The sequence below is a fragment of the Aquarana catesbeiana genome, linkage group LG05 (genome assembly GCF_042186555.1).
Source record: "Aquarana catesbeiana isolate 2022-GZ linkage group LG05, ASM4218655v1, whole genome shotgun sequence".
Lineage (NCBI taxonomy): Eukaryota > Metazoa > Chordata > Amphibia > Anura > Ranidae > Aquarana > Aquarana catesbeiana.
In genome coordinates, this window is record NC_133328.1 from 108,254,678 (window position 1) to 108,279,016 (window position 24,339).

The 24,339-nt window shown below is 44.8% G+C and overlaps 1 protein-coding gene across 4 annotated transcripts in view; it reads right to left on the reverse strand.

Moving 5' to 3' along the window:
* The window catches only part of LOC141144399 (ATP-binding cassette sub-family B member 5-like), a 307,989-nt gene that overhangs the window by 17,237 nt on the left and 266,413 nt on the right, over positions 1 to 24,339 (reverse strand). For 3 of the 4 annotated variants that reach the window (XM_073630051.1, XM_073630050.1, XM_073630049.1), the window contains exons 23-26: positions 22,038 to 22,178; positions 1,638 to 1,794; positions 1,249 to 1,446; positions 367 to 573 (exon numbers count right to left, since the gene is read on the reverse strand). In XM_073630051.1, the coding sequence (XP_073486152.1) occupies positions 367 to 573; positions 1,249 to 1,446; positions 1,638 to 1,794; positions 22,038 to 22,178 (703 nt within the window). Of the gene's footprint in view, positions 1 to 366; positions 574 to 1,248; positions 1,447 to 1,637; positions 1,795 to 22,037; positions 22,179 to 24,339 lie in introns of those variants that run through there. The other variant, XM_073630052.1, reaches the window with a different exon arrangement.

Here is a 24,339-nt window from a genome sequence, read left to right on the forward strand (position 1 = left end):
GTACGCGGCATTAGAATTGGTTCTGTAGTATTCGTGGAAAGTTTTATTGGTACTGCTGTTAATCTTTGCCTGCACTTTTTATGTCTTTAGTGCATTGTTGTATATAATAATTCTTTATCAGTAAATAAGTTATTCATGTTTCATTCTTATGTAAAATATAATCTTTTTACAGTTCATAAGTGATTATTTATTAATGTCTGCAATGCTATTTGTGTAACAACCCCCCATTTTTTTACAAGCTGATCAATGAGCTCTAGCTATGACTCTGACCAGCCCACAGATACTCTTCAGACAGAGCAGCCTTCTCACAAATGACCGGAACTGCCAAGCTAGGCATGAATATTATGCATTCTTAGGTATCATTACCTCGGGTAGTCCTTCAATAAAAGAATGGATATTGGCTGCTTTGGCGGCCTGCTGTATTTCCTCAATGGAGACCATACGGGAGTTGTCCCCATAGGCGATGTTCTCAGCAATGCTATAATCAAACAATATGGGTTCCTGGGACACAATACCAATTTGAGAACGCAGCCATTGCACGTTTAAACATTTTAGATCAATGTTATCAAATAGCTGTAAGTAAAACAAAAGAAAATTATGAAGGAATTCAAAGAATTACATCATAACAGACTCAGTGGTTAAACTAACAACCCTTACTGTACACCACTCTTGAGATCTGCATGCTTCTTATATATATAACTGTATGCCATGTAGATGCTTTCAATGAGCAACATGACTCTTTAGCACTCTTGTATTCAGAGAGCCCTCTATCACCAAATTGCTCAGTACCCTGTTATTGCACCTAGTCCTTAGGCAAGTGGGTTCTTTTTGGAATCCACTAGCCACAACTATCTTTTCATGAAGAACGGTTACTGAATTGGCTTTGACTGGATAGAACACTAATGTTTAATAATATGATGTTAGCAACATTCCATTCAATTCAATGTAGCCAACATTGGATTCTATATATTTACTCTCAGTATGAATCACCTCCTGGCTGCAACTTTAGGAGCCTTTTGCCACCATTTCAAATGCGTTTCCATAGTAAGTACCTTGTTTGACTGCTCCTTTACCCCCTTCCTAAGGTAAACTGTAATACAAGTATTAGGTGAGCCAAGACACAAACATGGCCGGTGGGTGAACAACCAATACAACTCTACAAACACTCCGTATGAATAACATATGCTACCAATTGGTAGAATTACAGCAGACTACACCCAATCAGTGATGTGAACAAACAAGACTCACCACTGCCCCCTGGAGGGGATCGTAGAACCTCTGTAGGAGTTGGATAGAAGTGCTTTTCCCACATCCACTGCTGCCTACAAATGCCACGGTCTGACCGCTGGATATTCTTACAGACAATTCTTGCAGTACTGACACATCTGGACGAGATGGATAATTGAAGGAAACTTGACGCAGGTCTAAATTTCCATGGCAGTTGCCCTATATATTAAAATATATATAAAAATGAAATGCTGATTCTAATAAGTTGTCATATCAATAAAGATACAATATTTATAATAAAATACTACTGTGTGTTACTGGAATCACAATGTTTGAGAGGAGACAGTCAGCAATGGAAAATGGCAGAGGGAGGAGAGCAGGCCTATAAATAGTCACATAAATGAACTCACTGGTTTCAGACCATGGAGACTGTAGCTGTCAATAGTTGGCTCTCTGTCAAACAATGCAAAAAGATGGGAAGCTGCAGATTTGGCTTTGGCATAGTCTGGAGCAAAGGATAAAGTCTGTCCTACTGCCACAGCACCATATGTTAGAATGAAAAACACACTGTTGAGAAAGCAGAGTGATGAGGCCTCATAATAATGAATTGAAAGACATTACTTAATGAAATTCAGGCAACTTAAAAAAAAATTGCTGACTAGCAAGTGGTTGGAAAGAAGACTCTCACTGAAGTAAGACCAAGCAACAGGTTCACATTAGTCCTCATGCACACGGACGTTTTTACAGCTGCTTTTTTGAGCTTTTTTTGCAGCTTAAAAAGGCCTGTCTATGTTAGTCTATGGCTTCATGCCCACCTAGGCGTTTTTGAGCTGCAAGTGGCATAGGCGTTTTTAAGCTGTAAAAAAAAACCCAGGACCAGTGGGTTCTGAGAGACGTTTTTCAGCTGTAAAAACGCTCTAACGCTGAAAAACGCTCAAAAACGCTCAAAAACGTCATTCACCAACATTTTTTAGCGTTTTTGATCCATTGAAAAAAAAAAAAATTTTGAAAAAAAAAAAAACGCTCAAAAACGCTAACGCGGAAAAACGCTCAAAAACGCTAAAAACCGCTAAAAAACGCTATTGCAAAAACGCTGAAAAAAGCTGAAAAAAGTTTAAAAAAATCACTGCAAAGATACTGGCGTTTTCATAACGTTATTTTAACAGCCTGTGTGCATGAGGGCTTAAGCTGACTCCCCAAAGCTGCTTAAACATACCTGCCTTTCACTCCTCTACAATTTCATTCACCTGTAGGAGAAGCCCTGAGCATCACGAACTCTCTACCTGACCCTGCTTGACAGTACTGGGTGCCTGAGCAGCTAGTTGCCAAACACCATAGATGTCATATACGAAGAAGGGAAGTGAGCTCCCCCAAATTAGGAGGGATCGATTATGTACCCCCCCTCTCTTGGGTGGGTGAATAAGCCAGTTCCCCCGCACGACCTACAGCAACTAGGGATGAGCCGAACACCCCCCGTTTGATTTGCACCAGAACTTGCAAACAGGCAATTTGTGCGAACGCTATTAAAGTCTCTGGGACACGAACAAGAAAAATCAAAAGTGCTCATTTTAAAGGCTTATATGCATGTTATTGCCACAAAAAGTGTTTGGGGACCTGGCCCTGCCCCGGGGGACATGTATCAATGCAAACACTTTTTTTTTAAATTGCCGTTTTTTCAGGAGCAGTGATTTTAATAATGCTTGAAGTGAAACAATAAAAATGAAATATTCCTTTAACCACTTGAGGTCCGGGCCATAGCCGAATGACGGCTACAGCGCGGACCTCAATCTCCGGGAGGACGTCATATGTGGTGCGCGGTGTGCGCGCTGTGATCACCGAGTCACGGAGACTTGGGTGATCACAGATCCGAGTAAGGGGCCGGTCCTGGCCCATTACCATGTGATCAGCTGTCAGCCAATGACAGCTGGTCACATGATGTAAACAAAAGCTCGGTGATCGGTTTCGTTTTCTCCTCACGCTGACAGCGTGAGGAGGAAAAAAAAGCCGATCACCGGCTCATGTCAAAGGGACATCGGTCCCGAAGAGGAAGGAGGCACAGATGCCTCATCTGTGCCTCCAAGTGCCATCTGCCAGTGCCCACAAGTGTCACCTATTAAAGCCCACAAGTGGCACCTATTAAAGCCCACAAGTGCCACCTATTAAAGCCCACAAGTGCCACCTATCAATGCCCACAAGTGCCACTTATTAGTGCCACCTAGCAGTGCTGCCATCAGTCAGTGCCCAATCAGTGCCCAACATTGCCACCCATCAGTGCCCATAACCGCCACCCATCAGTGCCCATCACTGCCACCTATCGGTGCCCATCAGTGCCGCCTCATCGGCATACATAAACGAAGGAGAAAAATTAACTGTTTGCAAAAATCGATAACAAAATATAAAAAAATATAATTTTTTTTTTTTAATTCTGTCTTTTTAAATTTTTTTTAACAAAAAATAAAAACCGTAGAGGTGATCAAATACCATCAAAAGAAAGCTATATTTGTGGGAAAAAAATGATAAAAATTTCATTTGGGTACCGTGTTGTATGACCGCGCAATTGTCATTCAAAGTGCGACAGCACTAAAAGCTGAAAATTGGTCTGGACAGGAGGGGGGTTTAAGTGCCCAGTAAGCAAGTGGTTAAATATCGTGCCTGGGGGTTATCCTTAGTCTGCCTGTAAAGTAGTACATCTTTCCCATATTTAGAACAGTACCAAAGCAAAATTGCATTTCTAAAGGAAAAAATGTAATTTAAAACAAAACACCTTGTCCCCATGTTGATGGGGACCAGGAGCGTCTTCCCCACAACCCTTGCCCGGAGGTTGTGGGGTTCTGTGAGTGGGGGACTTAACGGAAACTGGAAGCCCCCTTTAACAAGGGGACCCCCAGATCCTGGCCCACCCCCTATGTGAATGGGTATCGGGTACATTCTAACCCTACGCATTCACCTAAAAAAGTGTCAAAAAAGTAAAAATGACAGACAGTTTGGGACAATTCCCTTATTAAAAAAATAAATAAAATTGTCCGGCGATGTCCATTCATCTTACAGCGTCTGACGGTCCTGAGAAAGAAAACAAAAACGGAAAAACTCCACCTCGATGGGAGTCTCCCGCTGACTGTAGCCTTTTTGCTTTGACAGCTGTTAGATAGCTGAGGGCGGGGCCACCCGGTTTACATCACCGGGTGGCTCCTCCCTCAGCTATATAACAGCTGTCAAAGCAAAAAGGATGCAGTCAGCGAGAGCCTCCCATGGAGGTGGAGTTTTTCCTTTTTTTTTTTTTTCTCGGTCCGTCGGTGCTGTGATTGAAGATGGATGGAAATCGCGGGACATTTTTTTTTTTAATAAAGGACTTGTCCCAAACTGTCTACTGTCATTTTTACTTTTTTGACAGTTTTTTTGGTGAAAGTGTAGGAGTACAATGTACCCCATACCCATTCACATAGGGGGTGGGATCTGGGGGTCCCCTTGATAAAGGGGGCTTCCAGATTCTGACAAGTCCCCCACCCGCAGACCCCCATAACCACTGGACAAGGGTGGTGGGGAAGAGGCCTTTGTCCCCATCAACATGGGGACAAGGTGTTTTGGCGGACCCCAAAACACCCTCCCCATGTTGAGGGCATGTGGCCTGGTACGGTTCAGGAGGCGGAGGGCGCTTTCTTGTCCCCCCCCTTTTTCTGCGGCCTGCCAGGTTGCATGCTCAGATAAGGGTCTGGTATGGATTTTGGGGGGACCCCTACTCCATTTTTTTTTCAATTTTGGCACGGGGTTCCCCTTAAAATCCATACCAGACCTGAAAGGCCTGGTATGGATTTTAGGGGGGGGCCCATGCCAATGTTTTTCTTAATTTTGGCGCTGGGTTCCCCTTAATATCCATACCCGAAGTGCCTGGTAATGGACTGGGGGGGGACCCATGCCGTTTTTTTTCAGTGATTTTTATCTATATTGCCAGGATCCGTCAAAACATTACAGCCGCGAGCACTTTTAAATGACATTTTTTTCTTTACAAATGTAATTTTGCTGCTCTCATTCATAAAACTATATACGGCTATGTAAGTAAGCCTAACATAGTGTGGAGTGTGGACTCAGGCACCCTGCCTTTGGACAATCGTAGTTCTCACAGTAGAGCCCGCTATGATTGGACAAAGCATGCAGGTCAGGTGAATGCTTTGGCAAATCAGCAGCTGTCAATGCACTGCGATCTCGCAGTGCATTGATGGCCTAGCCATTCATTATGGGGCGTTCCGCAGGCGCTCACATTTCCCGCGAACGCCCCATAATGTTCTAAATTCGGCGAATGGGCGACCAACAGGCTCATCCCTAACAGCATCCTTTTCAGAAAAGGCAGACACCCTAATAACCATCCTTCCAGTTCACTATATTTTTAGGTACCAAACCAAATTTGACCATAGGTCAATATTGGGAATCATATGCTTGCACACTTACAACACACCTCTTCTTTTTCAGTAATTCTAGGCCTAGACCACAGGGGATCTTGCTGAACACCAGATGTCCATGAGACATGGGGGCCCCCCGATTACTAGGTGCATACACTCAACCTTTCCTACCACTGCCAAGCAGATGGACCCTCCTCCACCAGGCCACCACCTACTCCTGACCTGGTTGTAGTGGCCACACTCCCCAAGTATTGGCTGTATTTATGTGGACTTCTTAGAAAGAATATGGTCAATCTAGCATTTACAATCACAGCATAAACGGTACCTTACAATGGCTTACTCAAGCTGATAGTCCCCACTGAACACATAAAAAAGGCACCATTGGCTTAAAACATTTAATGACTTTTTTGCATTGTTTAGAACATTGACAAACAGTCAATTGGTTCCATGGTCTCTTTTCAAAATATAGTACTGAATATAGTACTGAATGTATATTAGAGTTCAAGTAGTTTGTCATATTGTCAAGCTTTACAGGAGGGATGCTGTGGTACTCAGAAAACTGGCGTAAACATGTTGTCAGGTCACCTGAGACCAGGTCAGGTGAGGATCAGCTGGTCTCTAGAGATGAACACATGGAGACAGGTAAGCTGACAGACAACCCCTATTGCATAACCATGACAGTACCCCCCTCTTATGAGGCCTCCCCCTCCCCCGCCTGTGCCCAGGCTTAAAGGGAAACTCCAGATGGAACCTCCTCAATAGACGAGGAGCAAAGATCTCAGATGCAGTGATCCAAGACCTCTCCTTAGGACCAAACCCTTTCCAATGTACGAGGTACTGAAGAATGCCTTTACGGGGCCCAGGAATCCAAAACTTGACTAACCTCGTACTTTAGATTATCCTCAGAGACCGGAACTGAGGTAGGGAGAGGACGAAAGGACTTATTGAGGACTAAAGGCTTTTTAGGAATGGGTAAGGGCACGAGAAGACCATCAGAAGTCTGAGCAGGCTCCCCCAGACCCTTAAAGATGAGCTGGACATCCAACACAGGACCATCAGACTGGGTAGAAGTCAGTGGATCCCTGAGGTCAGGTTGGTTAGAAGGTGACGTGGTAGCAGTAGGGTGAGGCCAGGTTACAGAAGGTCCTGAACAAGAAGCAGGAAGCTCACTGGGCATAGGCTGGACTGGTGCAGAGGCCGACTGAACAGCATCGCCAGGTGCAGGGACCACCAGAATTGCATCGCAGGGCGTAGCGACTGTGGAACTGGTAGACGAGTCAGCCTGGGTGTGTGTTCAAGGGGGTCCAGAGATAGGCAAATGGAAATGGCCATGCAAACTGGAGTGACTGATTGGCTCAGGTTCACAGGTGGGCTCCTCATCCAGAGTGCCACACGACCCAGAGAGTGCCTCAGCCCGACTATTGCAGGAGACATTCCAGAAATCGCTATATGCAGCGGGAAGAGCAGAAGATACTGGGATGGTGGCAACAGGAAGTTTCTCTTTTGGGGTAACATTGAGTAGGCAGGAGGAGGAAAAGGAGGAACCCTAAGTCAAGATCTGTCCAGCAGTCCAGTCAACATGTGGAGAATGGAGCCATAACCAAGGAAGACCTAATATGATAGGAGATGAAGCCTTCAGTAAGACAAGGAAGGATATCCACTCCTGGTGTAGTGTCCCTACCGACATCTTAACAGGGAGGGTCTGGAAGCAGATAGGGCCCCCTGGGAGAACAGTGCCATCAATCGCCAAGACCACCAATGGCATTGTAAGGGGCAAAAGGGTAAGTCTCATGGAAGACGCAGTTCCCCAGTCCATGAATTTGCCAGCGGCTCCGGAATCCAGATATGCCGAGACCGAACGAGGGGAAGCGCCAACACGAAGGAACACCGAAAGGAGAAGATGAGAACGTGAAGGTGATATTTCAGGGTCCAATACTCCACCTTCCAGATGTATTAGCCCTGAGCGTTTTTCCAGACGAAGAGAACAAGTATCACGAAAATGATCTTTGACGCCACAGTAGAGGCACAGGCCCAGAGTTCTGCGCCTAGTGCATTCTTCGGGAGATACCTTGGTCCGGCCCAGCTGCATAGGTTCCTCAGCAGGCAGGAGGTGCTCCTCAGAATGAAGAGAAGGGACATTGGGCTCAGGCTGCCTAAAGAACGGGGAGTGCTGGCGTCTTTTTTCCAGGGCCCTCTCCTGAAAGCAAATATCGATCTGGTTACACAAGGTGATGACACCATCCAGATCAGCAGGGAGAGATCTTGCTGCTAATTCATCCTTCACTCTATCAGAGAGGCCATGTAAAAAGGTTGCAACTAGGGCCTCATTATTCCAACTTAGCTCAGCAGTCAAAGTACGAAAATGAAGAGCGTACTGTCCCACAGAAGTGGACTCTTGACGGAGACGTAAAAGGGCGCTGGCTGCTGAGGAGACACGACCCGGTTCCTCGAAGATATTCCAAAAAAGTTTCAAGAAATCAGACAGGCTAGAAACCACTGGATCTTTAGATCCCACAGAGGCGCAACCCAGGCTAACGCCTTGCCGGACAGGAGGGATATAATATAGGCTACCTTTGCCGATCGGACAGGAAGTTTTGGGGCTGAAGCTCAAAAGGAATCGTGCATTGGCTAAGGAACCCACTGCAGGCCTTGGAGTCCCCAGAGAAGCGGGCCAGAGCTGGCAGATGTAATGAATGTGTGGCTGCGACTAGTGCGATAGGTGCAGCAGCAGATAGAGGTTGAGGTTGTTGAACCGGGGATCCTAATGAGACCTGAACCTGTTCAAAACGGGATTTCAAATCCTGAAGGAATCGCATCACCTGGGTCTGATGCAATTCCTGGGTCTCAAGTCTGCGAACTAAGCCCTGCAACAGATCATCTGCGGGTAGCAGCACATCAGCCGGGTCCATGGCTGATCAAACTGTCAGGTGACCTGAGACCAGGTGACAGATGCACTCTGTAGGAGTCGGAAGTGCACAGCTAAGGTAGTGGACCCTAGGACTGACTGCTGCGGATTGAACCCTGGAAGGTTCAGGAAGCAGGTCTACAGGATAACTAACATGGATCCCAGTGGGAGCTAGAGCATAGATTCCCCAGGGCGCGGAGTCTAAGAGCCAGCGGGTGTTCACCAGAGCCTCTAGTGGTGAGGATGGACTGTGCTGCAGTCTGGCTCCAGGTCGCGGCCCCCAGGGTCTCGCAGCTCACGCTCACCATAGACTACAGGAGAAGAGGAAGGAGGCAGCAGGCTGGAATGACAGGGAAGTAAGGGGTAAGCCTAAGGTCAGGGCGACTAGCAGACAAGGAGAAACATAACACGCCAAAGGTCAGGGTAACAAGCAGACAGGGAGAGTAGAGAACAGGCCAAAGTCGGTAACAGGAATCAGACGTAGGAAACACAGCAAGAACACATGGAGGCTAACAAACAATGGTTGATCAGCACTGCAGACTTGCAGTGCACAGGTTATATGGGGTTCCCTGATAGGACCTGGGGTGGGGCCATGCTAGAGGAGAGGTTATAAAACCAGTCAGGTGAGGGTCAGCTGGTCTCTAGAGATGAACACATGGAGACAGGTAAGCTGACAGACAACCCCTATTGCATAACCATGACACATGTCCTGCTCTGATTTCCAAATTCCTCCTTGTCTAGTGATCTAGATAGAGTCCCTTGTTTTCCCCTGAAGGGGAAAGGACACATGCACATTCAGTGTCCTACATCTATCTCCTCATCGGCTCCCACAATTTAACCACTGCTCTCTTTAATACCTTTCTCCTCCCTCACTTGAGTGACAAGGACCATACCATTATAATAGGAAGTCCTGACTAACAGGGCATCCACCCCGCAATAGGTACATTGCTATTTTTCTATCTACAGTACCTTCCGAGAGGCTGGGGAGCAAAGGAATTCAAATGTAAACAGTTGCATGGGTCTAGGGATGAGCCGAACACCCTCCTGTTCGGTTCGCAGCAGAACATGCGAACAGGCAAAAAATTTGGCAAGAACACACGAACACTGTTAAAGTCTATGGGACATGAACATGAATAATCAAAAGTGTTCATTTTAAAGGTTTATATGAAAGTTATTGTCATAAAAAGTGTTTGAGGACCTGGGTCCTGCCCCAGGGGACATGTATCAATGACATTTTTTTTTTTTTTTTTAAACGGCCGTTTTTCTTTAAATATTGTGCCTGGGGGGTGTCTAGAGTATGCCTGTAAAGTGGTGCATTTTTCCCGTGTTTAGAATAGTACCACAGCAAAATGACATTTCTAAAGGAAAAATTGTCATTTAAAACTGCTTTCGGCTGAATTGTCGGGTCTCGGCAATATAGATAAAACTAATTGAAACTAATTGAAAAAAAGAGCATGGGATCCCCCCCCCGGTCCATTACCAGGCCCTTTGGGTCTGGTATGAATATTAAGGGGAACCCTGAACCAAAATTTAATAAAAAAATTGCTTGGGGGTCCCCCTAAAATCCATACCAAGCCCTTCGGGTCTGGCATGGATTTTAAGGGTAAACCTGCACCAAAATTAAAAAAAAATGGCGTAGGAGTCACCTTCAAAATCCATACCAGACCCTTATCCGAGCAAGCAACCTGGCAGGTCACTGGAAAAGAGGGGGGGACGAGAGAGCGCCCTCCTGAACCATACCAGGCCACATGCCCTCAACATGGGGAGGGTGCTCTAGGATAGCCCCCAAAGCACCTTGTCCCCATGTTGATGGGGACAAGGGCTTCATCCCCACAACTCTGCCCAGTGGTTGTGGGGGTATGGGGGCAGGGGGCTTATCGGAATCTGGAAGCCCCCTTTAACAAAGGGACCCCCAGATCCCGGCCTCCCCCCTGTGTGAAATGGTAACGGGGTACAAATATACCCCTACCATTTCACAAAAAAGTGTCAAAATGTTAAAAATGACAAGACAGCGTGGGGACAAGTCCTTTATTAAAAAATAAAAATGTCCCATGATGTCCATTCATCTTCTTCTCTCCACCCGGGCAGAAAAAAAAAAAAAATAGCAGAGACCAATCCGCCTCAATGGGAGGGGTGGCTCCGCTCCCTTCTGACGCCCCGGGAAGCCATAGGGAAGTCCCCGTGGCATCAAAGGGGGCGGGGTCACCCAGGTACATCACCGGGTGGCCCCGCCCTCAGTTATATAAGAACTGTCACAAGCATAGAAGCGTGACACGGTGGGAGACTCTGGGCAAGGGTTGTGGGGATGAGGCTACCCCAAAGCACCCTCTCCATGTTGAGGGCATGTGGCCTGGTACGGTTCAGGGGGGGGCGCTCTCTCGTCTCCCCCTCTTTTCCTGTGGCCTGCCAGGTTGCGTGCTCGGATAAGGGTCTGGTGTGGATTTTGAGGGGGAACCCTACGCCATTTTTAAAAAAATTTGGTGCAGGGTTCCACTTAATTTCCATATCAGACCCAAAGGGCCTGGTATGGATTTTAGGGGGACCCCACTCAAATTTTTAAAAAAATTTTGGTTCGGGGTTCCCCTTAATATTCATAACAGACCCAAAGGGCCTGGTAATGAACTGGGGGGGGATCCCATGCTCTTTTTTTCAATGAGTTTTATCCATATTGCTGAGACCCAACAATTCATTACAGCCGCGATCAGTTTTAAATGACAATTATTCCTTTAGAAATGTCATTCTGCTGTGGTAATGTTCTAAACGCAGGTAAAATGTGCCACTTTACAGGCATACTATAGACACCCCCCAGGCACAATATTTAAAGGAATATTTCATTTTTATTGTTTCACTTTAAGCATTAACCACTTGACGACCGCCTCACGCTGATGTACGTCGGCAAGGTGGCACGGACAGGCAGAATCACGTACATATACATGATCTGCCTTCCGCGGGTGGATCGAACCGATCGGACCCCCCCCCCCGATGCCAGAGGCGGTCGCCATTTCTTCCCGGGCAATGAGATGTAACGGGGAGGCCATCCATTCGTGGCCATCCCCTCCCGATCGCTTCCTGCGAATGAAAATCCTTCCTGTGCCTCTGTAATGTAAACAGAGGCACAGGAAGTGATGTCATCCCTCCTGAGCCGGTCTTTTTGATCCGGCGCCGAGGAGAGAAGACATCCAAGTAAGTGCACCAATACAACACGTTCAGTATAACACGCCAGGCACACTTTTCACCCCCCGATCACCCCCTAATCACCCCCCTGTACCCCCTCTCACACTGACACCAATAGCAGTTTTTTTTTTTTTTTTTTGCATTGGTGTCAGTTTGTGACAGATATAAGTGTTAGGGCAGTTAGGTTACCCCCCTTTAGGTCTGGGGTACCCCCCTTTAGGTCCAGGGTACCCCCCTAACCCCCCCTAATAAAGGTTAACCCCTTGATCACCCCCCCGTCGCCAGTGTCACTAAACGATCGTTTTTCTGATTGCTGTATTAGTGACACAGGTGACGCTAGTTAGGGAGGTAAGTATATAGGTTCACTGTCAGTGTTTTATAGCGACAGGGACCCCCATATACTACCTACTAAAGGTTTTAACCCCCTGATTGCCCCCTAGTTAACCCTTTCACCAGCGATCACCGTATAAGTGTTACGGGTGACGCTGGTTAGTTTGTTTTTTATAGTTTTAGGGCACCTGCCGTTTATTACCTTATAAAGGTTTAACCCCCTAATTGCCCAGTGGTGATATAAGTTAAGTTTTCAGGGTCAGATAAGGTCTGCGTCGCCCCAGGCAGCGTCAGGTTAGCGCCAGTACCGCTAACACCCACGCATGCAGCATACACCTCCCTTAGTGCTATAGTATCTGAGCGGATCGATATCTGATCCGATCAGATGTATAATAGCGTTCCCAGTAGTTTAGCGTTCCCATAAACACAGTGTTAGCGGGATCAGCCCAGATACCTGCTAGCACCTGTGTTTTGCCCCTCCGCCCAGTCCAGCCCAGCCCACCCAAGTGCAGTATCGATCGATCACTGACACTTACAAAACACTAAGCACACATAACTGCAGCGTTCACAGAGTCAGGCCTGATCCCTGGGATCGCTAACAGTTTTTTGGTAGTGTTTTGAATCAGTCGCTGACAGTCAGGAGCTTTTTTGCCTGTGAGTCTCACTAGTGTACTCCTAAATTTAGAGCCCAAAATGGCAAATCGAAGGTACACTAATGAAGAGGCCTACACGTTTCTGAGCATGACAGATAGTGAAGAGGAAGTCACTCATCTGTCAGATTCAGGCTCAGAATACGATCCTGTAGAGGACAGCGGCTCCATGACAGATAGCTCTGACGACGGAGTTGTGGTCCCTGCTAAGGTCAGGCGTATCAGACCCCAATCTTCTTCTTCTGTCCTTGAAGTGCAAGAACCGCAGGGCTCTCGTATGGAGCAGAGAAGTACTAGTGCCGCTATTCCTTCTGGTGAACTGGCAAGCACCAGCGGCCTAGTACACCCTGGTCGTATACTCAGCACTGCAGTAACACTTGGTGACGTGGCGAGTCCCATAAGTGCAGTTCAAGCTGGCGAGGTGGCAAGCACAAGTAGCGTCCCGCTGCCACCAAGAAGACAAAGACAGGCCCGTCGTGCCCATAGTGCCCTTCCTGCTGCATTGGCCAATCCGAATTGGGAACCCACCACTTCTGCAGCACCCGTACTTCCCCAATTCACTGGCCAACCCGGAATTCAGGTGGAAACAGTTGATTTTACTCCACTGGATTTTTATTCGCTGTTTTTCACTGAAGATCTCTATAGATCTGTTGTGAACCAAAGCAATTTATACACTGGTCAATTCATCGCCGCTAATCCCCAGTCCTCCCTTGCCAGAGATTGGAGACCAATTACGGTCTCCGAATTTAAGATGTTTCTGGGCCTTTCCCTCAACATGGGCATAAAAAAAAAGGGTAAGTTGAGGTCATATTGGTCCACTGACCCAATTTACCATATGCCCTTGTTCTCTGCCTCCATGGCCAGGGCACGATACAAGCAGATTTTGCGGTTTATGCACTTCAACAACAATGAACTCTGTCGTCCTTGTGGAGACCCTGGATACGATCGGCTCTACAAAATTCGGCCCCTCGTAAACCACTTCAACCAACGTTTTGCAGACTTGTTTACTCCCCATCAAGTTGTCTGCATTGATGAGTCCCTGATTAAATTTTCTGGCCGCTTGTCAGTCAAACAGTACCTTCCCAGCAAGTGTGCCAGATACGGGGTCAAGATGTATAAGCTCTGTGAAAGGGCCACAGGCTATACATGTAGTTTTATGGTTTACGAGGGCAAAGATAGTCACGTAGAGCCGACAAACTGCCCTGACTACATAGGAAGCTCTGGCAAGATAGTGTGGGACTTGGTGTCACCCTTATTCGGAAAGGGGTACCACTTGTACGTGGACAATTATTACACGAGCGTGCCACTTTTTAGAAACTTGTTTGATCAGCAGATTGGAGCATGTGGCACTGTGCGACCTAATCGCCGGGACTTTCCCCAGCGGCTTGTAGATTCCTGTCTTAGGCTGGGGGACAGAGCCTGCTTGAAGTGTAATAATTTGCTCGCTATGAAGTAGAGGGATAAGAAGAATGTTTTTTCGTTCTCACCTCCCTTCATGCAGACACGACGGCCCAAATTACTATGGCGACTGGGGTTGTGGAGAAACCCCTCTGTGTCCACGATTATAACCAAAATATGGGAGGGGTGGACCTCAACGACCAGTTGTTGGCACCGTACCTAGTTGCCCGTAAGGCCAGACGCTGGTACAAAAAAGTGTCTGTTTATTTATTTCAATTGGCTTTGCTGAACGCTCATGTGCTATACAGAGCTTCAGGACGGACTGGATCCTTCCTTAAATTCCAGGAAGAGATCGTCAGAGCCCTTCTGTATCCAGGCGGTGCTCCACCTCACCATCCCCAACCAAATGCAGTAGGCTGGCTGCATGAGAGGCATTTTCCTTATGCCCTCCCGAGTACCCCTACCCAACGAGACCCCCAAAAAAGATGTTGTGTCTGTAGCAAGCGCGGATTTAGGCGTGACACCCGGTGTTATTGTCCCTCCTGTCCTGGCAATCCTGGTCTTTGCATGGGTGAATGTTTTGAACGCTACCATACACTAGTTGAGTATTAGCGTAGGGTACAGCACTGCACAGACTATGACACACTTTCACAGGGTCTCCCAAGATGCCATCGCATTTTGAGAGATCCAAACCTGGTACCAGTTACAAAAGTTAAAGTTACTAAAAAAAGTGTAAAAAAAAAAAATAAAATAAAAAAAATAAAAACACAAAAAATATATAAAATAAAAAAAACAAAAATAGTTGTTGTTTATTGTTCTCTCTCTCTCTATTCTCTCTCTATTGTTCTGCTCTTTTTTACTGTATTCTATTCTGCAATGTTTTATTGTTATCATGTTTTACCATGTTTGCTTTTCAGATATGCAATTTTTTTATACTTTACTGTTTACTGTGTTTTGTTGGTAACCATTTTATAGTTTTCAGGTACGCCATTCAGCTGCAGAGCGGATTTATTTATCTTGACAGCAACAGCGTTTGCTCCCACGATACATAAAGCCGTGACTCCAGCGCTGTCGGAGGTGATTTCACCACCACAGTTACATACTTCAGCATATATGCCGAAGCGTGGGGGCAGCAGTGGGTGGAGAGCGATTTGCTCCCGCCTTTTGTGGGAGGATGCCCCCATGCTTCGGCATATATATTTTAGGCACAGGTTGCGTTAAATGTTTTATTTTTTACTATGTTTTTTTTTGTATTTGCTTTGCAGGTATGGTAAGTCTTACTGTTATACTGTAATGTTACTTTGTTTTATTGTTAACCATCATTTGCTTAGCAGGTACGCCATTCAGTTGCAGCGCAGATTTATCTATCTTGACAGCAACAGCGTTTGCTCCCACGATATATAAAGCCGTGACTCCAGCGCTGTCGGAGGTGATTTCACCACCACAGTTACATACTTCAGCATATATGCCGAAGCGTGGGGGCAGCAGTGGGTGGAGGAGCGATTTGCTCCTGCCTTTTGCGGGAGGATGCCCCCATGCTTCGGCATATATAAATGGTGCATGTATGCCCATCATTAGAAGTGGGTGGACGAAGGGAGGTATTCTAATGGTGGGCATACCCACCGATCAATATCTTTTTTTCGTTCAGCCCACAGGCTGCATGAAAAAAAGTTTACAATATATGCCCAACAAGGACCAGCAACGTACTGGTATGTTGCTGGACTTTGAGTGGTTATACCAGAATGATGCCTGCAGGTTTAGGTATCATCTTGGTATCATTCTCTTCAGCCAGCGGTCGGCTTTCATGTAAAAGCAATCCTAGCAGCTAATTAGCCTCTAGACTGCTTTTACAAGCAGTGGGAGGGAATGCCCCCCCCACTGTCTTCCATGTTTTTCTCTGGCTCTCCTGTCCCAACAGGGAACCTGAAAATGCAGCTGGTGATTCGGCCAGCTGACCATAGAGCTGATCAGAGACCAGAATGGCTCCAAACATCTCTATGGCCTAAGAAACGGGAAGCTGCGAGCATTTCATGACTTCGCCGGATGTAAAAAGCACCATTGGGAAATTGGGAAAGCATTTTATCACACCAATCTTGGTGTGGTCAGATGCTTTGAGTGCAGAGGAGAGATCTAGGGTCTAATAGACCCCAATTTTTAAAAAAAAGAGTACCTGTCACTACCTATTGCTATCATAGGGGATATTTACATTCCCTGAGATAACAATAAAAATGATTAAAAAACATAAAAATGAAAGGAACAGTTTAAAAATAAGATAAAAAAATAATAAAGAAAAAAAAAAAAAAAAAAAAAAAAGCACCCCTGTCCCCCCCTGCTCTCGCGCAAAGGCGAACGCAAGCGTCGGTCTGGCGTCAAATGTAAACAGCAATTGCACCATGCATGTGAGGCATCACCGCGAAGGTAAGATCGAGGGCAGTAATTTTAGCAGTAGACCTCCTCTGTAAATCTAAAGTGGTAACCTGTAAAGGCTTTTAAAGGCTTTTAAAAATGTATTTAGTTTGTCGCCACTGCACGTTTGTGCGCAATTTTAAAGCATGTCATGTTTGGTATCCATGTACTCGGCCTAAGATCATCTTTTTTATTTCATCAAACATTTGGGCAATATACTGTGTTTTAGTGCATTAAAATATAAAAAAGTGTGTTTTTTCCCCAAAAAATGCGTTTGAAAAATCGCTGCGCAATTACTGTGTGAAAAAAAAAATGAAACACCCACCATTTTAATCTGTAGGGCATTTGCTTTAAAAAAATATATAATGTTTGGGGGTTCAAAGTAATTTTCTTGCAAAAAAAAATAATTTTTTCATGTAAACAAAAAGTGTCAGAAAGGGCTTTGTTTTCAAGTGGTTAGAAGAGTGGGTGATGTGTGACATAAGCTTCTAAATGTTGTGCATAAAATGCCAGGACAGTTCAAAACCCCCCAAAATGACCCAATTTTGGAAAGTGGACATCCCAAGCTATTTGCTGAGAGGCATGTCGAGTCCATGGAATATTTTATATTGTGACGCAAGTTGCGGAAAAAAGACACATTTTTTTTTTTTTATGCACAAAGTTGTCACTAAATGATATATTGCTCAAACATGCCATGGGAATATGTGAAATTACACCCCAAAATACATTCTGTTGCTTCTCCTGAGTACAGGGTTACCACGTGTGAGACTTTTTGGGAGCCTAGCCGCGTACGGGACCCCGAAAACCAAGCACCGCCTACAGGCTTTCTAAGGGTGTAAATTTTTGATTTCACTCTTCACTGCCTATCACAGTTTCGGAGGCCATGGAATGCCCAGATGGCACACCCCCCCCCCAAGTGACCCCATTTTTGGAAAATAGAAACCCCAAGCTATTTGCTGAGAGGTATAGTGAGTATTTTGCAGACCTCACTTTTTGTCACATAAATTTTTTTTGTCTTTCTTCATTTTCAAAAACAAATGAGAGCTGCAAAATACTCACCATGCCTCTCAGCAAATAGCTTGGGGTGTCTACTTTCCAAAATGGGGTCATTTTGGGTGGTTTTGTGCTATCTTGGCATTTTATGGCCTTCAAAACTGTGATAGGTAGTGAGGAGTAGGGATGAGCTGAACACCCCCCTGTTCGGTTCGCACCAGAACATGCGAACAGGAAAAAAGTTTGCTCGAACACGCGAACACCGTTAAAGTCTATGGGACACGAACATGAATAATCAAAAGTGCTAATTTTAAAGGCTTATATGCAAGTTATTGTCATAAAAAGTGTTTGGGGACCTGGGTCCTGCCCCAGGGGACATGGATCAATGCAAAAAAAAGTTTTAAAAACGGCCGTTTTTTCAGGAGCAGTGATTTTAATAATGCTTAAAGCCAAACAATAAAAGTGTAATATCCCTTTAAATTTCGTAGCTGGGGGTTGTCTATAGTATGCCTGTAAAGGGGCGCATGTTTCCTGTGTTTATAACAGTCTGACAGCACAGCTGTCTGACAGCACAGCTTATCGGAATCTGGAAGCCCCCTTTAACAAGAGGACCCCCAGATCCCGCCCCCCCCCTGTGTGAAATGGTAAGGGGGTACTTACCCCTACCATTTCACTAAAATTTCACTTCTTTTCTTCTCTTCTTCATTTTCTTCTCCGGCCCGCTCCACACCCATGCTGGCATGGAGGGAGGCTCCCGCTGTGTGACGGCGTCTCCTCGTCTGAAGGCGTCTCCTCGTCTGACGGTTCTTAAATAACGGGGGCGGGGCCACCCGGTGACCCCGCCCCCTCTGACGCACGGTGACTTGACGGGACTTCAGGAGGGGGGCCGCACTCTCGTCCCCCCTCTTTTCCTGCGGCCTGCCAGGTTGCGTGCTCGGATAAGGGTCTGGTATGGATTTTTGGGGGGAACCCACGCCGTTTTTTTTTGTTTTTTTGGTGCGGGGTTCCCCTTAAAATCCATACCAGATCTGAAGGGTCTGGTATGGAATTTAGGGGGAACCCCACGTCATTTTTTTTTTAAATTTTGGCCGGGGTTCCCCTTAATATCCATACCAGACCTGAAGGGCCTGGTATGGAATTTAGGGGGACTCCCACGTAATTTTTTTTTTTTAAGTTTGGTTCGGGGTTCCCCTGTGGGGAATTCCCATGCCATTTTTATCAATGAACTTCTATGTGTATTGTCGGCAATGCAATAGCGACGAGTAGGTTTAAATGGGTTTTTTCCTTCGAAATGTCATTTTTCTGTCAGACTGTTCTAAACACGGGAAACATGCGCCCCTTTACAGGCATACTATAGACACCCCCCAGCTACGAAATTTAAAGGGATATTACACTTTTATTGTTTGACTTTAAGCATTATTAAAATCACTGCTCCTGAAAAAACGGCCGTTTTTAAAACTTTTTTTTGCATTGATCCATGACCCCTGGGGCAGGACCCAGGTCCCCAAACACTTTTTATGACAATAACTTGCATATAAGCCTTTAAGATTAGCACTTTTGATTTCTCCCATAGACTTTTAGAGGGTGTTCCGCGGCATTCGAATTTGCAGCGAACACCCCAAATTGTTCGCTGTTCTGCGAACCTGCGAACAGCCAATGTTTGAGTCGAACATGAGTTCGACTCGAACTCGAAGCTCATCCCTAGTGAGGAGTGAAATCAAAAATTTACGCCCTTAGAAATCCTGAAGGCGGTGATTGGATTTCGGGGCCCCGTATGAAGCTAGGCTCCCAAAAAGTCCCACACATGTGGTATCGCCGTACTCAGGAGAAGCAGCAGAATATATTTTGGGGTGTAATTCCACATATGCCCATGGCATGTTTGAGCAATATATCATTTAGTGACAACTTTGTGCAAAAAAAAAAAAATTGTCACTTTCCCGCAACTTGTGTCAAAATATAAAATATTCCATGGACTCAACATGCCTCTCAGCAAATAGCTTGGGGTGTCTACTTTCCAAAATGGGGTCATTTGGGGGGGGGGGGGTTGTGCCATCTTGGCATTTTATGGCCTTCAAAACTGTGATAGGTAGTGAGGAGTGAAATCAAAAATTTACGCCCTTAGAAATCATGAAGGCGGTGCTTGGTTTTCGGGGCCCCGTACGCAGCTAGGCTCCCAAAAAGTCCCACACATGTGGTATCCCCATACTCAGTAGAAGCAGCTAAATGTATTTTGGGGTGCAATTCCACATATGCCCGTGGCCTGTGTGAGCAATATATCATTTAGTGACAACTTTGTGCAAAAAAAAAAAAATTGTCACTTTCCCGCAACTTGTGTCAAAAAATAAAATATTCCATGGACTCAACATGCCTCTAAGCAAATAGCTTGGGGTGTCTACTTTCCAAAATGGGGTCATTTGGGTGGGTTTTGTGCCATCTGGGCATTTTATGGCCTTCAAAACTGTGATAGGTAGTGAGGAGTGAAATAAAAAATTTATGGCCTTAGAAATCCTGAAGACAGTGATTGGTTTTCGGGGCCCCGTACGTGGCTAGGCTCCCAAAAAGTCCCACACATGTGGTATCCCCGTACTCAGGAGAAGCGGCTGAATGTATTTTGGGGTGCAATTCCACATAGGCCCATGGCCTGTGTGAGCAATATATCATTTAGTGACAACTTTTTGTAAATTTTTTTTTTTTGTCATTATTCAATCACTTGGGACAAAAAAAATTAATATTCAATGGGTTCAACATGCCTCTCAGCAATTTCCTTGGGGTGTCTACTTTCCAAAATGGGGTCATTTGGGGGGGGTTTGTACTGCCCTGCCATTTTAGCACCTCAAGAAATGACATAGGCAGTCATAAACTAAAAGCTGTGTAAATTTCAGAAAATGTACCCTAGTTTGTAGACGCTATAACTTTTGCGCAAACCAATAAATATATGCTTATTGACCTTTTTTTTACCAAAGACATGTGGCCGAATACATTTTGGCCTAAATGTATGACTAAAATTGAGTTTATTGGATTTTTTTTTATAACAAACAGTAGAAAATATAATTTTTTCTCCAAATTTTCAGTCTTTTTCCATTTATAGCGCAAAAAATAAAAACAGCAGAGGTGATCAAATACCATCAAAAGAAAGCTCTATTTGTGGGAAGAAAAGGACGCAAATTTCGTTTGGGTACAGCATTGCATGACCGCGCAATTAGCAGTTAAAGTGACGCAGTGCCAAATTGGAAAAAGTCCTCTGGTCCTTAGGGAGCATAATGGTCCGGGGCTGAAGTGGTTAAAAAAATCACTGCTCCGGAAAAAACGTCCGTTTTAAAAAAAAAAAATGTCATTGATACATGTCCCCTGGCGCAGGACCCAGGTCCCCAAACACTTTTTATGACAATAACTTGCATATAAGCCTATAAAATGAACACTATTTATTTTTCATGTTAATGTCCCATAGAATTTAACGGTGTTCTGGCGGCTTTCGAATTTGCCCCGAACACCGCATATTGTTTGGTGTTCGCAGAATATCCGAACAACCAAAGTTCGGCCCGAACTTATGCTGGGGCCGAACCGTTCGCCCATCCCTACATGGGTCAGCATAAAGCATGCGTGAGCAAAGCACAGCTTTATAATATAAAAAGCAATGTGTAACTATTATCTGTAACTAATATCAACTAGTTAGCAGACATGGTTTTTGTTCTTAATACTCTTAAAGGGTCAGTCCATCCAAAGTAGATATTTTTGGGTGGAGATTGGTGGGCTAAGACATGGCACCTGGCTGCTATGTCTGTGATACTACTACCATGAGATCTGCCAGCCAAGTCATGCCTTAAACGAGGTAACGTTGGCTACTGCTAGAAGTATAATAAGTGTAGTTGATTTCCAAGCGTGCCAAAGATCTTCCTGTGAAATTTAATCCTAGGAAAGGAGAAACCGAATACTGTACAAGTAAAGAACTGTATAGCACAATATTCTTTCAACACATGAAACATTAGGGTGAATTAAATAAAAATGCAATCACTAAACCTACAACTTTCCACTGATCCCTATAGTATCAGTTGGGTGGAGTATAGATAAAGCCTTTGTGCACTCTATGTGATAGTGTAATATAAAGTAAGGAGTGGTTATATGAGTACTACTTTAGTACTCTACATGAAGGCATCTCCTTTAACAATCGAGAGTAACGCCTGATACACACTATTCGTTTTTTTTCCTTCAACCCAGCAGGTTGAAAGAAAAAAACTGACAGCTCCGGTCAGAGCCGCTGTACTAATGATCTGACGTTAGCACAGCGATCTCCCCCGCTGAGCTGTTGTGTTCTGACAGGGGGACGACCTGATGAAGCGCTGGTCGGCTGCTGATTTTCCAGTTGGCATACACATGGGCCGAATGTTGGCCAATTTTTATTGAACTGGTCAATGTCACCCGACATTCGATCGTGTGTACTAGGCATTAGGTGTGAAGCATGCCCATACATTCACTGTTAAGCGCATGCTAGAAAATGTTAAGTATGGCCAACACAAACACACTTTAAGCTTTACACTGTATAATCTACCATGTCATACTTACAGAAGCACTTCTTCAACAGTCATTCTACCTTCTTGAATTAAATAAGCCCCAAAACGATAGCTTGTTGCATAGGCAAAAAATATGAATGACTGACTAAAGGCAAAACATATGCCATATATCTGAGCTTTACGTTGTGAATTCCTGAGGGGAAAAATGAAAAAAGAGAGATACACTTAAAAGGAAAATAGTCCTGGTAATAATAACACTCAACTTCTAAAAACAATGACTTGTCCTTAATCTTTCAGACTAATATACCAAAATATGATCACTTTCATTTTCAGAGCTGCATCAAAACTACAACTGTTGGAATGTTATTGGGTAGTATAGCCATTACAAGTTTTTATTGCTCTAGATTTTGTAATCTGTTAAAGTAAACAGACCAATTATAAGGCTATATCTGTAAACTAAAGCTTTTAAATATTTCTGTATTGAGAGATATAAAGTGTTCTATTGCTGACCTTCTTCTGAAAATGCTAAATGTCTTGTTATCTCTGGCTTCAGTACTGAGTCATTGATCCAGAACCAGCATGCAGATCAAGAAATTCAAAGTCAAAGCATCTGCTTCCTTTTTTCAGGTCAGTGACTGAGTACTAAAAGAGTTTGGTTTCCAGTTGCAGTATGGCACCTTACATAAGAATGGGTCATGTTTGGTGGCAGTACTGACTGCCAAACTGACCTGTATAAATTCTATTACACTGTGACCAATGCAGTGTGCATTAAAAGAGAAGTAAAAAGAGAAAAATCCCCTTGTGGTGGACTTTTAAGGCACGATATATTAGAAAAGATTTTGTTGTTTGTAAACTTTCAAAAATATTTATTTAGAAAAGTATATAGAAAACATATAAAAACAGGGAATGCTTGACATGTCTAAAACATTATCACCGTCATTAAATAGAAGGCACAATCTATACTTCTTGTACCTGATGCGTTTCAGAGTACAAATTGTCTCCTTCTTCAGGGCTATATGTTAGCAAGAAAAATTTGTGTTCTAGAATAGAGTAATAAATAAATGAGTACATAGCATTTACATTAATGTCTATAGAAATTTACTTACATACAATATGATGGTATAGTTAACATTTCAATATATTGTTTTTTTAAAAGCATGCGAGAGCACAGTATACTTTCAGATTCTCAACCAAGAAATCCTTAGTGGCATATTTGTGAACCCAAAAGTTTGACATGAACACATTCATCCACCTAGGTGGATGCAGTGAGAACGGAGCAATCAAACATCACTGACCACTCCATTCTGAGCAGAGAGCTGTGACTGTCGCCAGTTTTCTGCTCTGCCCCCTGCAGTGTTCACTGGAGCGCTGGTGTCAGAAACCATGAATCAGACTGAGACAGAAGTACAGTTAAATCACACTTGTTTAATAATAAATGTTAATAGAACAAACATAGTCAATACATAGCCAAAGTTCAGTAACTGGAACGGATAGTCAGACAAGCCAGAAAGTCAGGAAGCTAGAGATCAGCGTAGTGGAACAGCAAGCAGGATCTGGAGAAGGAATGTCAGCCAAGCGAGTCTTTAACAGGAACGCAGGAGATGTGATGTTGACCAGGGTGAAGGCAGAGATCATTTGGGCTGGACGGCTTAAATAGGCAGGGCTGACAAGCAGGATATTAACAGGTGAGTCACTGTGGAGAGATAGGAGCTTGCAATTATCCGACAGCTGAGCGGCCAGCTCAGAGAAGGAAGGGCTGAGCCCAGCCCTGACAGTACCCCCTCCTCAACGACCCCTCCCCATCAGAGGACCACCAGGCCTGAGCGGAAAACATCTATGGAAATCACAGAGGAGAACTGGGGCATGTACATCCGAGGATAAGACCCAAGAGCGTTCCTCCGTACTGTACCCTTTCCAATGCACCAGGTACTGTATGTGCCCATGGAACCTACGGGAGTCAACAATGGACTGTACTTCATACTCCTCATGGTTCTCAACCTGTACAGAGTGAGGACGTGGCACCGAGGTGGTAAAGCGGTTGCAGACCAAAGGTTTTAATGAGGAGACATTAAATAAATTTGAAATACGCATATTAGAAGGAAGGTCTAACGCGTAAGCCACTGGGTTAATCCTGCGAAGAATACGGAAAGGCCCAATAAAACGAGGTGCGAACTTCAGAGAGGGAACACGAAGTTGGAGGTTGCTAGATGACAGCCAGACCCTGTCCCCAACCTGGTAGGAAGGCACAGGCAGGTGTCTGCGGTCAGCATGGAGTCTGTACCTATTATTAGCATGTTGCAAAGCCTCCTGTACTTGTGCTCAAGTGGAACGAAGACCACGGAGATGCTCCTCTA